We start from the raw sequence: 17037 nt of genomic DNA, 5'->3' as shown, positions 1-17037 counted from the left end.
GAAATATGTAACTGTGGCTCCTACTTCTTCCAGGAATCAGAACCAAAGTTTTCAGGAATTAATTCCTAGGACAGCAAACTGGCCTGCCTTAGGCTTCACAAATATCACAGGCTTTGGAAGGAAGGGTGGTCAGACTGCCATACTGGGGTCAGGTGTGCTAAGAACATCAAAGTCCACCTGTTTGATCATGTCCGATATGAAACCAAGAAGTGATCCTCAATAAACATAACAAAGCCTAAATTAGAATAAAGTACTGAGAATCCGCCAGATTATCATAAAAAATTGTAAATTGAGACCAGAAAAACAGGGAGCTCCCTTAAAAATCAAAGGAGATTGAGAAATATAACAAACTCAGGTTCTTTCTACTTTTGCCTGCAGAGCTTTGAGCTTTTCACTCAAATGAAAATGAAGACTAAATTAAATGAAGACTATTCTAACATCACCTGTCTCTGGGGACTGAGGCACTTCAGAAAAAAAATCACAGTGTTGCAGGAGAGCTGTAATAAATTTGCTGGAGTTGGTAACAGCACTTTGATGCCAATCACTGTGCTGCTGAAGGCAGATGTTACGGGGCAGGACAGCACGGTGCTTCCCACCTGAAAACACCCTTAGCAGTTTGATGAAGAGGAGCTGAGCTGCCTGAGGGCCGTTATTGATGCTGAAAACATGGAGGCATCACCACGTCCCCAGCTGCTACATCCAAAAGCCATCCCCAGTGATATGCTTGCAGCCAAGGAAATATGGAATTGAAGCCTGCCAATTTTCCAGCTCTGCATGTTCTATAGTGCTCTCCAAGATTTACCCCTTTTCCCTCCCCTAGAATTTTATTTCCCGTAATTTCAAGTGTAGTTTCCTGCTGGGTGAGGATTATGTGAGGCCTCTGTGCCAAAATCCTCCTTGCAACTTTTGAAACTGCTGTGGATTTGAGTGGAGAGGGTTAGAGGCCTCAGGGACACAAATATGAAAGTGTTCCTGATGGGATGGGAGTGAAAAATGACATTTTCATTTCCAGGGAGTGAACACTCTTCCCAGAAACTGGCAGAAGAGACAACCGTGGCCAGGGGGATTTATTAACTTCCCTGTGCTTTGCTATAATCTGCTCTTTGCAGGAACAGCCCATGGAAATTCTGGTGTCAGCAGGACCACGCATGGGGCATTTGTGCTGAAGTCATGAACTGAGGAAAAGCCCCAGGTGACCTCAGAAATGTTTTCCCCTCAAAACGTCTTTTTTTCCCAGTGGCCTTAGGTTTTATTTTCTGAACAGATCCCAGCTGTGTGCAGAAGGAACTGCAATGGCCATTGGAGAACCCACAAGCACCTCAGAAGCCCGGACAACAGGAGATGCCTGTTCTCTAGTTTCCTGGAGCATCACGACTGCTACCACACAGAAAATCACCATTAAGTAACAACTAGTTAAAGCTTAGTAATAACTGATTGGTGCTTTCACCCTAACAGAGTGAGCACATTACTCCCCAGCTGTGGGCAGCGGCGTCACCACCCGCCGTGCGCATGCGCGGCGTCCGCACACATGCGCAGTGAGGACACGCTCCCGCCTGACCGCGGGTCAGGGGCAGCAACATGGCTGCGCCCGTGTGCGCGCCCGGGGCACGGCCAGAGCGGGGGGTTTAGTCCCGTCCCGTGGTGCGGGGAGCTGGTCTGTGCCGTGTCGTGTGGCCACCCCGTACCGCCACCCCTGCATGGAGCCGCGAGAGTCCTGGGCGGCCTTGGCGGTGAGTGAGCGCACACGGGCCTGCCCGTTGCCAAGGCGACACGGCGGCCTGTGCAGGCGGAGCGGCAGGAGCGCGCCTGGGTGGCGGGAGCGCGCCTGGGCCCGTCCCTTTTGGCTTCAGCAGACGCCCCCGGGCCGGGGTTGTCGGGGTCATGGAGCCTGTACTTTGTGCTTTATTTCCCACCCTAAAGCTGCTTTTCAACGCGTACTCCCAACAGAGCCGCATGTGGGGGGCAAAGCCCCCAGGCCCCAGAGCTGGGGACCCCCTGGCAAAGCCCCAGCGCTCGCCCCCGGCGCTGTGTGGGGCAGTAGGGCTGTGGTGCCCCCATGGCAAGGGGGGAACTGGGGGACACCCCGGAGGCACTCAACTGAAAGGTCATGGTTCAATAATTAGGTCCTGGTTTCATTAAATCGCTTTACTGACGTTAAGTTTAACGGGTATGTCCAATTCCTGGTCAAGGTTTTCAGCTGTTCCCCTGCTGATAACGCTGCTGTTACAAAAGGTGGGGGAGCAGGTGCGTTTTAGTTGTCTTATTATCTAAAAATCATGACCACTTTCTGTTGATGGTGTGAGCACACAGGTGTTGTCGCCCTCTGGCAGGTGCTCTATTAGCCACTTCATGAATTTAAATGACATTTAAGATACAGAACTTTGAAAACTAAAGAAGCAATTAGTAACTTTTGATTCATGTTTTAACAGATGGGTAGATTAAATCTGATCAATGTTATTTTGAACAGATAAGGATTTTGATGAAAAAGAGGGAAGAAAAATCAATACATGCAAAATAGCAAACTAGATTAAAAAAAGTAATTAACTTATTGATTAAAACTTTAGTAGTAGATTGTGAACACCTCCCTGAATCCTCTGTTGGCCCTGGAGAAAAAAAGTGCGAATCACACACATGTGATTTGTATTCAGGCTGAGTTAAAAATTGGTGCAGCTACTTCTTGTGTGCTGTTCTATATGTGGTAGACTTCAAACCATTTATTTCACTCTCTTATTTTTAACAAGTCATTATTTTCTACAAACCAGATGTCATTTAGAAACAGACAACAGAAAAAGATTGAGCTTTAGTTGAAACTATTTGGGGTTTAGTTTTAAGGATTACTTTGAATAAAAACTTTCTCCTTTTCTTTATGACTCTGAAAGTATCTTTATTTTTTCCTTATAGGCTTTTGTCAGCAAAAGAACATAAAGCAGTTTTACTTTAGGCTTTGTTCAACCAAGGAAATCGGGGGGCTAACACTTTAAACGAAGATTTTTGCTCAAAAAATGTGAATGTGCTTTCTAGCGATGCTTACAAGGAAGCAGACTTGCTTCTGTCTTTCCCTGATCTTATCACACAACTTCCTAGAGGTGCTGGTCATTCTGTGCTGTGTCATCTTTGTAAGTGACATTCACTGTCTTGTTTATAGACATAGGGGTTAAGTGTTGCATTGCTTTGCTTGTGCTATTCAAAACACTGAGATTGTTTTGAAAATACCTTAAAAATGGTTTAAAAGTTGTAATGTCTGTTACTTTCTTGCTTTTGTTGAAGCTTCCTTGTTGTGGCTATAGAATCTATTGAGGTGTGTGTAAGACTGTCAGTTTGTAATTAGACCTCAGGATACGGTCAGTAGTGCTTTGGTTTTTAGGCATGCCTCAGTTACATAAGCACCACAACTTCACCTCAATGAATATTAATATACTTTATTCCATGGTTTTGTCTTGAAGGCTGGTGGAGTTGCTGGTGTCTGTGTTGACTTGATCCTTTTTCCCCTGGATACTGTAAAAACAAGACTGCAGAGTCCTCAAGGATTTAGGAAGGCTGGTGGGTTTCGTGGCATCTATGCTGGAGTTCCGTCCACTGCTATAGGATCCTTTCCAAATGGTAAATTTTCTTTGGATTATGCTTTGTCTTCTTTAAATGGGAACTTACGTAGTACAGGACATTAATGTCCGTGGCTTCCTCTCCTGCAGGTGATTGGATTCTGTAAGTCCATGTCCAGCTGTGAGGAGCGGTTTCTAGAATTGTACAGCCTTGAACAAGTTCTTTGAGTGAGCCTGGAGTGAAGGCTGCTGCATGTTTGCTCTGAAAAGCAACCCTTACTCCGTGAAAGTGTTCCTGGATGTCTCATAGGCCTATTCTTACTTATAGGGACACCCTAAAGCATTTCTAGGTGCCAGAGAGGGCTTGAGCCTTGCTTCCCCTGGATACTTTTGTCATGACACACCCTTTCAGGGCGTTGGAAATGAACTGGACGGAATTCAAAGTGCTTGAGCACTGGAGGTCTTTAAGTTAGTTGCCATGGGGTTGCTCTGCCTGTCCTTTTCTCCCTGGAAACAACTACAACACTTACAATGAGAAGACATCAGGAATACTTTTGAAATGGAAGCTTTAAAAAAGTAAATGCTTGTAGTCCCTGGAGAGAAAAGACATCTAAAATTGCTAATGCCTTTGTCCATTTTGTCTTTGTAGGGAAGGATAAAAAAGCAGCAAGCTATGCTGTCAGTCATGTTAGGAGAACTTTGCTGACAAATCCACTGACACCTTCAGATGTTTGATGTCCTTCATAAGATGATATAAAAAAATTCATTTCTTTATCTTGTCTACTCTCTTATCTCCTTTTGTGGTGATAAGCATCTTTTGATTAGCAGAAAGCAATTCACATAGCCCTTCTTTACAATTAAAATTTGTTCCCCCGTAAGACATGTCATTTTTTTTTTTTGGGATTTACATCTTCAAAATCTGAACTGTGATTTTATCTTTCCAACATATGACAGAGAGCTAAAATTATCTTTAGAAGAAGGGGTAACCCTTAAGGTGCAAGTGCCTTTGTAGTTGTCTGTTGCAGTGAATAAACACAGCTCATGTTGCTGTGCTCAGTTTAGTTCTGTATGTTTCTCGTTCACTGGACAGGACTTTTAAGAGTCCTTCAGAAGCTTTGAAGAATTTTTTTCTGGCGCTAAAGTGCCAAATATTAAACTGATGATAGCTAGGAAGAAGTTTTTAATAACTGGTACTGAAATAGTTTGCGCATTGCAGGGTAGCAGACTTGTATGGTGATTTTTTTTTTCTTTTCAATTAATCAACTGATTATTTTTTTTCCAAATAATAAAGACGATCCATCCAGTTCAACAAACCAGCCTTCTCTTTACCCTTCCTATCTTTTAATATGAATATGAAGATATCATTTTTTCAAAACCTATTGGACATTTGTGACTAATTAACACATCTTTCCTTATGTCAATACTAAATACAGCCTTAAGTCTTGATTCCTCTGCTGTTAACATGAGGCTTTCCAGTGACAGCCAGGAGCATGAACTTCTGAATGAATTACCCCACAGATTGTGCTGATACTATTGTACTGTTTGGGGGTAAAAATACCCTGTTTTCAACTACAGTGTTAGAATAATAGGTGACAAAATCCACCTTTAAATGTTTTTATGCTAGTTCTGTGGTGGAGGACCAGTTAAATGACTGCATGTATTCTTAAATTTCAGCTGCTGCATTTTTTATCACCTATGAGAATGTGAAATCCATGCTGCCCCACAGCTCTACACCTTACTTGACGCCTGCAACGCACATGGTGGCTGCGTCCCTTGGGGAAGTGGTAAGAAAGATGTTCATGTGTTGTGTGTCTGTGGGAGGAGAGGCCCAGGTTTGATGTCATATCTTTTTTGAATGTTGACCATCTCTGTACTTGTGACAGTTCTCATGAAAATAATAATTTTCTGTGAGAAAATGATAACTGGGTAATTTAATTATCAGTAGCTGAAGAACAGTGGGCTACAGATGATTCCTTGCATGATTACAAAACCTGTTGCCCGTTTTTTCCAAGGTGGTCTGTAGTCTCATGTCCCTCACAATTTGGACATTTACTGCTTTTACTTTCAGGCCAACAAAGGGAGATGCAGCGTAAACTGAATGTGTTGCTCAGGGCTGTATCATGTGCTTGTCTTTGCTGCTCTAAGGCCAGAGAAATATATAGTGATAGCCATTGAAATGGCAATCTGACTTTATGGTATGGAAGCTATGATGTTGTAACAGCTGTTTTTCAGCTAATAAGGTTCTGCTTTTTGCTAGGTTTTCCTCTCAGTGTGATGGGAGAACTAAGCTGTAAAATAATTGAGATAGGGATTTAGAGGTTTGCTACAACAAACCTGTAATAAAAATAACATAATGCAAGATCTTCTTACATTTGTTTTATATAAAGTCTTAGCCAATCAATAGAAATATATAAACTATTCCAAATTGCATCAGGGTGAAAACTATAATTATAGTTTTATTGATTAGTCATTAAATTTTAATCAGGGCATAACCACTGGGACTATTATTTTGTCAGTAGTGTTTTTTTTTTAATATGTACTTTTCTCCTTTGTACACTTTAATAATCACTATGATATAAATTGCTTTTAAATGTGAAATAATGAGCCAAAGACTCTGTCATGTTAGGATTCCCAAGGCATCTCTCTACGTTTCCAAACTGTCTTTTTACAAAATGGAGAAATTAAGATTTAGAGCAAGAAACTGATGTTGAGTTTGTAGGGTTGCTGCTCCTTCACTGGTGAGTATAAATGAGTCAGCTACCTTCTTGTGCATCGCTAAAATGTGAGTTATGTGCAAAGCTTAAAGGTGTGTTAATACTGACTAATCTGTGTTTTGACTGTGACCCAGTAAAAATAATAAAATGGGTAAAGATAAAAAAAATGCAAAGGTTGCATCAAGATATATTGAAATATATGGGAGAAGTCAGTCAAATGGGAGGGTTTAGTTTTTATAGCAGCCACTCTTCTGTATTGTTGACAGCCTGTGTAAATTCATGGGAAACATGGTCCCCTGGAACTGGTTTGGTCCAATTTCCCAGTTCCAGGCGAGGAGGCACAAAACCAAGCAGTAAAAAAGCAGTGGGTGTAGCATGTGTTTTCTTTTCCTTTTAGGCAGGAGGAATATAGAAGGCTAATCTCATCTCCCAGAGTGAGATAAAGGAAAGTACATAGAAAATCTGACCCCGTTAAACATAATTATTTTTTCCTATAACTGAATCTTGCTGTATGGGGACTCTGAGTATCCCATAATACATGAAAAATTACTTACAAAGACACAGCCAAAACTCTGGAGAGCAGATACATGCTATAGCATCTCATCTAGGAAGAAGGTTGAAGAATACATGAGTTACCAAGGGGGGAAAAAACCCTTATTATACCACTTGGGTAACTGAAATTTGGAGATAGGAAACACACTTACTGAGTCCAGGGCTTTGGAATTTTTCATCTTGAGTCTGCATTGCCCTGTATGTTTAGTCTGCCTGTATCTTTACAGTGAGCTGCCAAATGTACTTGGAAAACATGATATCATAGGGAGTGGAAAGGAAAACCAGATGTTCTAAAATTTTACTTTTAATATTCTAAGGCGGTGTAAGTAACTCGGAAAAGGAGCAGTATTTTTAACCTCCTAGTGCCCATTTTAAATAATAACTAGGTGCATCTTGCAGATCCATAGTTAATTGTATAGCCCCAGATTGATTTGTACATCATTTTTTATGGCACTTTAATTATGACAGTGAATATTATTGATTACAAGAAACTTTGATAAAGAGACATCCCTCTCTGGGCATCCCCTACCAGGCTCCTGCAAACATGGTTTTAGGAGACAAGTTTGAGATTGTCCCAGTTTGACTGATGAGGTTTCCTTCATGAGTGCCAAAGTGGCTGGGTTCCGCACAGTTAAGTTTACATTCTGCTGGCTTTTCCGTGGAGGTGAGAATAAAGTCATTTGGATCACGTTCTAGAGCAGGCAGCTGACAACAGGCTTTTCCATCTGATGTTTAGATGTTGTTATGGTTACAATCTGAGCCTTGCAAGATATTCAGTGAAAGTTTTGGGCTGTTGCCTGTAAATATCAGGTTCACTCTCATCTTTCTGACCTTTTATTTTTGATTGACTATTTTTGGTGATGTCTTTTTTTTACATTATTATTACTATTTCCCTCTACTCTGTAGGAAAACAAGGTACCTTGACTTCAGCTCACTTGTGAGAGAAAGTGTGGGGGAGGACTGAGAACCAGGGTGAGAGGTAGATGTCCCGTTCTTTTGGCAGCTAGCAGTAATGACCATGCTCTGAAAGTAGATTACCAGCTGAAGTTACTGAGCTGCTTTTGTCCTTGTGCAGGTTTCCAGCGTACTTTAGGATTACAGCGCTGGAGATGTGTTAACACTGCAGTATGTCCCCAAGGCTGCCAGATCCCAAGTTATTGCAATGAAGCGCTGCGTCTGCAGAGTGTGCTGTGGCACCAGAGAGTAGCTCAGATCCTGAAAACTGCCTAATCATATTGGTGACACTGTGCCTGCATTTGTTTGTCCTGTTAAATTTTTAAGCAGATGTAGCCATGATACTTTAGGTTCCTCATCTGGCTTGTTTTCATTCTGCTTCAGTGTCTGTGCACTGTGGTCCCTTGAGTTCTATAAATGCTGGACAAGCTTATAAGTCTAGAAAGGTGTTTCTGGTCTGGCTGCAAGAATGCTGAAACTTGGGCTACCTGCTGGGCTTTGGTGGAACACAAACCTCGCAGGAAGAGATGGAAACTTCAGCGATGTTTGAGAGAGCTCTGAATGGTTAGGTAGGGACTCTCTTCGAAGGTGAGAGGCTTGGCTGTCTTCAGCAAGGATTTTAGTGTAGCCTCACACTTAACTTTTTTTTCCAAAAATTTGAGAAAGGGATGTTGAATCAATTTGCATTTGAACATCCAAAAGTTTTGTCACAATTTTGTGGTTAAGTGTGTGGTTCATCTGATTAGAACGTGAACCTTGGTATTAATAACTTAGGATTGTCTGTTGTGCATCCTATCTCCTCTCAACCAGTGTAGTATGGGCTGGCAGACCATAGTATTCAAAGTAGTATCCAAAGTCTGACAGCAGCCAAAGTTTGATGGAACCTCTTCCACAGTACTTAAGTTTGTTTGTTTGTTTCTTTTCTGTTTTCATTGATCAGTGCCTGTCATTTTAGGCATGACTGTATCTTTTGTTCTGCGCATATCTGGGTGCATATAGGGACTGAGAAGGAGAATGTGCTGACCCCAGCAAGACGAGCAATGGTGGGGACTGCAGCAACATATGTAGTCTTTTGAATAAATTGTGCTGAATTTTGAAATATTCATAAATTAATCTAGGTGAGGTCATCTCTGTAATACAGAGCTGCAGGATTTTTGCCAAATCCTTATGCAGAAGCATAGCTGAGGAGTGGTTGGAAGATGGTTGTGAAGGTGAGACTGCTGCAATTGAGGGCCAGTGGAGGAGGAGCATAGTTTGAGCGGATGGAAACTCAAATTAGAGCTGCAGCTGAAAATTGATTGTAAATAAAGATGAATGGAGGCATGAATCCACAAATGCTGCCAACAAATTCATCATACAATTAAAGGCTGAAACAGCAAATTAAGAACTGTCAAACAGCTGAACAGCCACCCAAGCTGATCTTCTCTCATGTGCTCCATGTTAACTGCATCTCCTCCTTTTCATCAGCCACCTTTCCTAGATTGCTTTGTGTTATCTACTCAATTCAGGGCTTAGAGCACGTGCTACTTTGCAGTAAAGAGTAGAAGCTTGATGGTTGTCATCTCTTTTCTTTCAATCCTAGGGCTGATATTCAGCCAATTTAGTAATATTTGTAGCACAAAGTGTCAATAGGGGAAAGCTAATTTGGGTTAAAGAGTACACATGAGAAATAAATAATTGAAAAGTATTTCCTGATGGATTTCCTGGCTTGCAATGTATTTTGCCAGAGTCAGCTTTGAAAATGTCTGAGATAGTTTAAGGTAAGTTTATTCCAAAGTAAGGTTCTGTACAGGATTTGTCAGGAATAACTATTTCTAAATAGCTCCATATGTGGACAAGCCCATAATTCTTCAAGTGAAAAGGCTGTAGGAAAGAGTAGGGGATCAATTAAAGGAAAATACTTGATAAAATACAATGTAGTTGAAATTTCCGTGTTCTGGGCCAATGTAACCCCAAGAGACCAAGCAAATTGTAAAATACTAGTCATCTTTCAACAGGAGACTTAATGTGTTTTCAGAAAATATTGCCTATGTTCTCTTGCCTGGAATCTCATTAACATTTGTCCTCTTGTAACACAGCCTGACCCCACTTGGCTCCTGGGAAACAGTTTTATGCTGGATGGGATGCACCACGCTACTTCTGCTGAAAGAACAGTTTGGCTGGTGGATGCGATTAGTTTCTTGCACCTTTCAAAATAAGTTTAACAGACTCTCAGTGGTGGAAGAGCTGCTGGGATAGATTGCATCATGCAGAAAATTCTGTAGGTTGAATTAAGGGTCTCCTCTTCCTTTTGGCTTTAGGGCTTTCTGTGTTTAAATGTGGTAGTAATTTATGATTCAAGCATCAACCAGGCTAAGGAGGATTTTTTTTCTTTAAGCTATTCAGCTGTCTGATTTCTGCCACTTGAGTTTAAACCAACTGCTTGTGACTGTACTGAGCAAAATCTGTGGGACAGTTTGTGCTGGAGTACAAAAGAGTTGTGCACAACAGCTGGCCGCTTTCTGTAAGTTTTACATTTAATTTTAAAAAGGAAACAAACTCTACATTGATTAAACTTTGAAAGACTAATTTAGTTATGCAAAGCAGACAAACTTTTAAAACATCTGCAGGGAGAAGTACTTCTGTAAAGAAGTGTTTAGTGTCAGGCTTGCCAGCTTCACAAACTTGCCCTTTTCTTTGCTCATTAACTGATATAACTGGTATAACAGTTTCTCCTTGCTGTGAAGAGAACTTGGCACATATTTCCACTGTTTGAGGGGGGACAGAAAAATTTTTCAAGGTATTTCTGAGGTGGCTGATAGAGAAGTAGGCAGGGAACCCACAGCAAGAGTTGTAGGTCATGTCGCTGGGCAACTGAAGAGCCACACGTGGGGAAGGAAATGGTGAGAGAGGGGAAGGAGCCCATGTTGAGAGGGCTATGAAGTGATGGACTTCAGGCAGCTGGGGTGAAAAGGTTCAGCCAAGATGGCCATTGAGAAGGAAGAAGTCCGTGGTGGTGCAGACGATGCTCTGTAGCAGGAAGAAGTGAGCTCTGGAAAGCGATAATAGGGAGCTGACTTAAGTTTGACAATGACAGCATGTAATAGCACCCTGCAAAACAGCTCTGCTGATTCTAGGTGAAGTCATCTAAGGTGGAAACTTCGAGGAAGCTGAAAACATTTCTGCAGAAGCTCCAGTTTTCCAAATGCTTGTGATATTCGGTTCCTGTTAATGGTCTCATCTCTGAAATAGTATGTTTGTAAGCTCTGGGAAGTGCTGAGATCTGAGGGATCTTGCTGGGTGAGATTGCTCTTTGAAGAAATGTTTCCTGCCAGCGTACAGGGAGCTGCAATTAAATTTATGAAGGCCCTGTTGTGTCAGTCAGAGGAAAAGATGGGACAAAGAGCTTGGCATTGTCTAAACCTTCCCATTAGTCAAAACTTGTTCTCTCCATGGGTTTTAAATTAGGAATGGAGTCACCTGTTGGTGACCCCAGCAGCTTTGCACAGGACTGAATTTAACTGTGCTGAAAGGGCACATCTGTGCTGTGCACAGTATGGAAGGGAAAACAAGATCAGCATAATCTGAGTTTTTATTTTGAAGACAAACACTTTTTCTCTGGGCTTGGCACTTAAAGCAGAACGTGATAGTGGACAGTACAAATATTGGGCAATTTCTGCCCTTCCTGGAGACAATTTCTTCATTAAAATAGGTGTCAATTCTTCAATTCCCCACTTCAGATTTGCTTCAGCAGGTAGCACAGCCTGCTGACAAACGTGTGGAAGGGCTTGTTCACAACTTGAGTTGTGACCCACAGCAGATCACAGACCATAGAAACTTATATTTTTGTTCTGTCTTGGTCCAAAGGGAAGCAGTTATTTAGATGAGGGCCTATTGGTGTTTGAACTGTTACGGGTCTATGATTGCAGCAACTCAGGCTTCTCTCTTCAAAGGAAATATGAAACCAAATGACAAATGCATATTTCATGTTCCTCTGCTTTTCTGTTAATTTTCCTGGTGGTGGGAAGGGTGATGCAGTTCATCTTCCATCTACAGATAAAATCTCATGCTCCCCACCTCCCCTGCTATTTAACATTCCCAATCCAAGAACTGTGACCAGAGTCTAGAAATAATTATTGGGAGGATGAAATACTTTGCTAATCTCATAATATTGCATCAAAATAGTTATTTTTCCTCTTGTATCGGAGAAGGGAATCCCAATGAGATCTGAAAAACCAAACATAAACTTACAGAGTTTGGAAAGGCATGGAAAGCTGCAGTGCTGAATTCAAGGCTTGCTGAGAGCCGCGAACTTGAACCAAAAGGGAAATTTCTCCTTCTTTTTCAGGATCCAAGTGAAATCGGTGCAATTTAAGATCTCTTAATTTTAGACTCGCATATGAATTTAATAATTCAGCTATCTGAGGAATGGAAAAGGACATTTTTCACGTTTCAGATTAAAAATAGCAACTTCCTACTTAAAAGGGAGCATCTGACACAGAAATTCAGATGCTCAGATTATGTCATATTTATTAATATATTTTGGGAAGCAGCATTTTTTAATATTAAAAAAACCCAACAAATTAACACCAACACCACACACCCAAGCTATAAGGTAACTTTTATCTGCAGGAGTGTGTTCAGGGCCAGTACAGAGTGCACTTAAAAAGAAAAACCAACCAAACAAAAAAAACACATAAACAAACAAAACCAACCCACACCAAACCCCAAAACTAAAAACTTCTTTATTGTTCAGTCTCTTTCAGCAGGGTTTTAGAGTTGCTCCATTTCATTTTTCTTGCTCTTTCTACATTATGTTGGAACAGGTAATCCTTCTGACCTTCAAGAATGGGGTGAGAGATAAGGATTTTGTTACCAGATTGACCGCAGCCTAAACATGTGTCCTTTGATAAGTCATAGCCTCTTTGTTGTAATTTTTGTGCAGCAGCTTTTTCTCCTGAATGGGTTAGTGATTATCTTGCACAAGTATTGTGAGGTTTAGTTTAAAGTCTCTGCTCTCTGGATACAAAGTTGTATAGTGTCATAAATTAGGTTCTTATCTGATTAAGAATGAACTTATGCAAATGACATTTAAGAGTAACTCTCCCCAGGTATGTTCCTCTAGTTCTGTGTTAAGTTATATTTATGTGGTGAACATCAATTAAAGCTTCCCTGCCTATTCAGACAAAGTCATTAAAACTAACCTCCTGCTTGGGAAATTTAAAATTAAAATCCTTTAGAAAGTGCTTTAAAGGGTTTAAAGCTGCAACACAGAAAGGTTTTCTGGAGCCTACCACATGTTTCTGGATCCAAATTTCAAAGTAGGCTTAGCAAGCCAGAGATTTGCTGTGAATCGCTGAGTGCAGGTTCCCAAATCACCAGCCCCTATCATGTCCCAGAGCAGTTCTGGACTGCTCTTCTCCTGCCTTGGAGCAGAATGGCTGGGTAATTATGAAGTGGGAAAATTCTGGTCTAGATCCTCACCCAAGCCCGGGTTAGTTCAGAGACCAGATCAGTTTATTAGCCCCGAGAACACCAGGTGCCGGCATCTTAACAGGATGGGCTTTTAATCTTTGCCCTTCAGTAGTCTTAAGGGTATGGGTAATATCTGTCTTTTATTAAAGATAAGAACTTCTCAGTATGATTGTGGGAGCTTTTAAGAGTGTGAGTCAGATAATCAGCTGTGCAAGCTGCATGCCAGCCTGTGTAAGGAAATGCTTTTTCCAGCTGCTCTTCTTAGAGCTACAAAACTGTGAATAGTGTTGTACCAGCTGCCTCCCCAGTTCTGAGAAAATCCTTCCGTGCATCAACCCAATTTAAATACCCAGCACAAGTCCTTCATAGCAAGTGTAACACCTGCTCTGTCCTCTTTCACGTGGTTCTGCAGACATCTCGTGCATAAATCATGCCTGCGAGGTTAGTGCTTGAAATGTAGTGTAGTTGCCTTATAACAAATGCACATGTTGTCTTTGGTTGTTTACTAAGTCCTACAAAACCAGTCATGTAGAAAATGGTTAGCTTGGAGCACAAAGGGTGGAAGTGAAAGGCTGTTAATCTAAATGTGATATGTTTATATTTGGATAATAATACATCTCTGAAGACCAGGAGGAGTTGTATTCTTTTCTCAAGATGTTGTCACTGTCTTCTATTTGGCTTTGCCTAAAGAGCAGAACATTGGATAGAGAAGCAAGGACGTGCCAGTGAACTAGAAGTGGTGTCATGATGGTTTGCAGATAAGTGCTTGCTCCAGAATTTGTGTATTTGTAGTGGCAATGCAGTGGGTTTTTTCTAGTCCAACCATCTAATTCAGCCTCTTTGTCATGTTAACCACAACACCATTAAAAAAAAGAATAACCTCCTTTTGGTTGGGAGTTTTCTTCAGCCATTTTCACAGTAGGCTGTGTTTGCTGGTTTCCCTGGATGAGCTGTGTACAGCTCACAGCTTTCACAGTTCCCTGGCTATTGAATCATCAAGGCCTGGGGAGACCCACCTGCACCAAACCCCCTTGGAAGCAGGGCTGTCCTCTCTTTGCTCTTTGTTATGTGCCTTACTGTCCAGACAAAAATGATCGGTAGCCTTGTGCTGATTAGATGAGTACTGCCTAATTCTGAACAGCTGCTGCAGCTTTAGGTAGGATTGGCTCCTATCTAGAAGTTAGTGATTTAAAATAAAAGTATTTTGAATGAACTTAGGTGAGCCCATGCAAAAGACTGTGGGTTTCTGGTGCTATTTGCAGTATATCTTTTCGGTTAGCTACAGCCATGTAGAAACAGGTTTCAGATGTACTGAAACAGTTTAAGTTTAAGAGGCTTTGTGTTGACTTCAAGGCACTTTTGAGACTTTAATTGCACCAGTCAATCTTCATGATCTGTTGAGGAATCGGCCAGAACCATCAGGAAAGTCTGTTTCCAACATTAATCTGGCCAGGAGATGGCAGCATCGATTCATCAAGGAGTATCAAAAAATAAAACCACCTTTCCCTGAACTGGCAGAAGAAAAAAATCACCTTCATTTTGTTGGAAGATATATTGTCTTAGCAATATATAGATAAATGTTAACAAAATAGTCCTGGTTTTGCTTTTATCCCTAACTGGTTAACGCAAGGTAGCAAATTAAAAATGCATGTAGGTTTGCATCTAAATACTAGCGTCACCCTTTGACCTGGTCATGATTTAAGACAAGGATTTGGAAATTCCATACTTTTTTGTTCAGAAGTGATTACAGTATTAAAAGACTAGAAAGGTAATAGATGCTAGTATTGTCATTTCTGCCTGCCTGGTCTGTAAACTAATAAGAGCTTTGCTTGTAGCTGTAAAATTGGGTTTTGTTAACAGCTCAAGGATTTTTAGTTTTAAGCTTTGTTTCAGTGTTATTGTCTTCCTGCCCTTATGGTATGTATGGTATGCATTGGCATGGGAGAGAGAAGCTGAAAACTGGAGAACTGTATTACCTGGCCTGGTAAATAAGGAAGGAACCCATAGGTCAGCACCCATTTTCCCCATGAACTTGATCTGTAGGATCTTGATTCTTTCCATTCCCATCAAAAGATGGAAATAACTCCTGGCTCTAGAGCTTGCTTGGAAAAATGAGCGTAGCCCATATCAACAGGGTGATGTTGTCTGATGCCCTAATGTTTGCTGAGGTGACCAAGGACCTGCTGCTGTCCCCTCTCCATGGCTGGCTCTGCAGAGGGTTGCCAGATCGCTAATTCATCCTGGGGACATCCCCAAAACTGGTAGGATACACCAGGAATGGCTTGAGTTTTGCTGCCTGTGTTGTGCTCTTCTGGAGCAACAGGTTACACCTATGTAAACAGCCAAGAAATTAAAAAGCAAATTCTTCCTGGGCTCTTGGTGATTAGGGAAGTAAATGGCCCCCACCATGTGAGGTCATGTTATTGTCTGTCTTCTGTGTCTATTTTTCTAGTACTTGATGTGCAGGTAAAAGCAAATGCATGGACAGCTACTACAGTGCAGCCATGTAATTATATCTTTCACTCTTGCTCGTGCAATTTGCTTATAGCTTTTTGATGTCTGAAAACTCAAGTGTGAATTCTATCGGTACAGTGTTACCATACTGGTGCTACTTTAATGTATTTAGCTAAGAAAGCAAACTGTGGAGATGTGCATTGTGTTCTTTTAACTTTGGCAGCGTCACCTGGAAGGTGCTGCATTGATTGAGAATTTTCTGCACCCATTCTGTCCTAGGTTGTTTCTTTTTTTTTTAACCCTGTGGGCTAATAAGATATATGTGAACTTCATCTCGCATACTTCCCTTTAGAGACCCACGTTTGACATGAAAAGACTGCTCAGATTGTTATTGATAGTAAGGTACACATGTAGGAACAAATAAGGTAACACGTTGTAAGTTCAAGTGCACAGTGAAAATGTCACCATTCAGTCTGATGTTGGCAGTTGCAGCTCGTGGCTTTTTTAGTACCAGAAGTGCCCTGTGGAGCCAATCTGACAGCACAGCCCAGGTGACACAAGCCTTTATTTCCTTTCATAACAACACAGTGTAATCACTGTTTTTGTTCTTGTGCAGCCACAGATTCCCTTGCAAGCGCAAATTCAAATGGGAGAAACATCAAAGTTAATTTGAAATGAAATGCACCCCAAGTAGTCCCGGGGAAATGGAGATGTTACTTTGTAGCCACCCTTCTCCTGCCAAAACTGCAGCACCCCAGATGTCAGGAAGCCACGCTGGGCTCTTTGTCTGCTCTTGATTGACTAGATTGTTTTCATCACAGCCTTTTTAAAGCTTTCCTCCTGTCTCCGTATTTTTAAGGAATAAAAAAGCTAATATAAGGACATGGAGTGTTATGAAGCATGAAGTTCTATAAATATTTATGCTGAACTATCAGAAAACTTGACAGTTCTTATTTTCTTGACAGATTGGGGTCACTTGTTATTTTTGACCCTGAGAACTGAAGAGCGTATGGAGTTAGATCTGTTTGTAATGACTTCTGGATATTGTTGTGTGGTAAACCCGTAGGAATGTAACATAATAACGGATTTTTTCTTGGTCTCTTTGTGAAAATGGAACTTAAACCTCGTACTGTGTTACCCACAAAAGACCCCTCAGGTTGCCATCTCTGTGCAATCTGGCTGTGGATTCCTGAACTTAAATTCTCTTTGGCACCTGTGGGTTTCTGAGTTAGCAGCTTAGTTTGCCGCTTCAGGTGGACAGCTTTCCCCTAGGTTGCTCTTGAAGTACTCAGTGATCACCTTTACATCTAGGGACCAAATTCATCACAGTGTGTTCCTGAGCCTGGCACAAGATGAGACCAAGGAAGGCT

The 17037-nt window shown here is 41.4% G+C and overlaps 1 protein-coding gene across 3 annotated transcripts in view; it reads left to right on the top strand.

Annotated features, from left to right (window-relative positions):
- The first annotated feature begins 1550 nt into the window (after positions 1–1550).
- Positions 1551–17037, top strand: part of SLC25A26 (solute carrier family 25 member 26) — an 81434-nt gene continuing 65947 nt past the window's right edge. For 2 of the 3 annotated variants that reach the window (XM_082060383.1, XM_082060382.1), the window contains exons 1-3: positions 1551–1730; positions 3444–3600; positions 5214–5323. In XM_082060383.1, the coding sequence (XP_081916509.1) occupies positions 1698–1730; positions 3444–3600; positions 5214–5323 (300 nt within the window). In that variant the 5' untranslated portion in view covers positions 1551–1697. The remainder of the gene's footprint in view (positions 1731–3443; positions 3601–5213; positions 5324–17037) is intronic. The other variant, XM_082060384.1, reaches the window with a different exon arrangement.

This window comes from Streptopelia decaocto (assembly GCF_964273445.1).
Source record: "Streptopelia decaocto genome assembly, chromosome: 8".
Classification (NCBI taxonomy): Eukaryota; Metazoa; Chordata; class Aves; order Columbiformes; family Columbidae; genus Streptopelia; species Streptopelia decaocto.
Note: the sequence above shows the minus strand (reverse complement) of the source record. Positions and strands in the feature narration are given on the sequence as shown.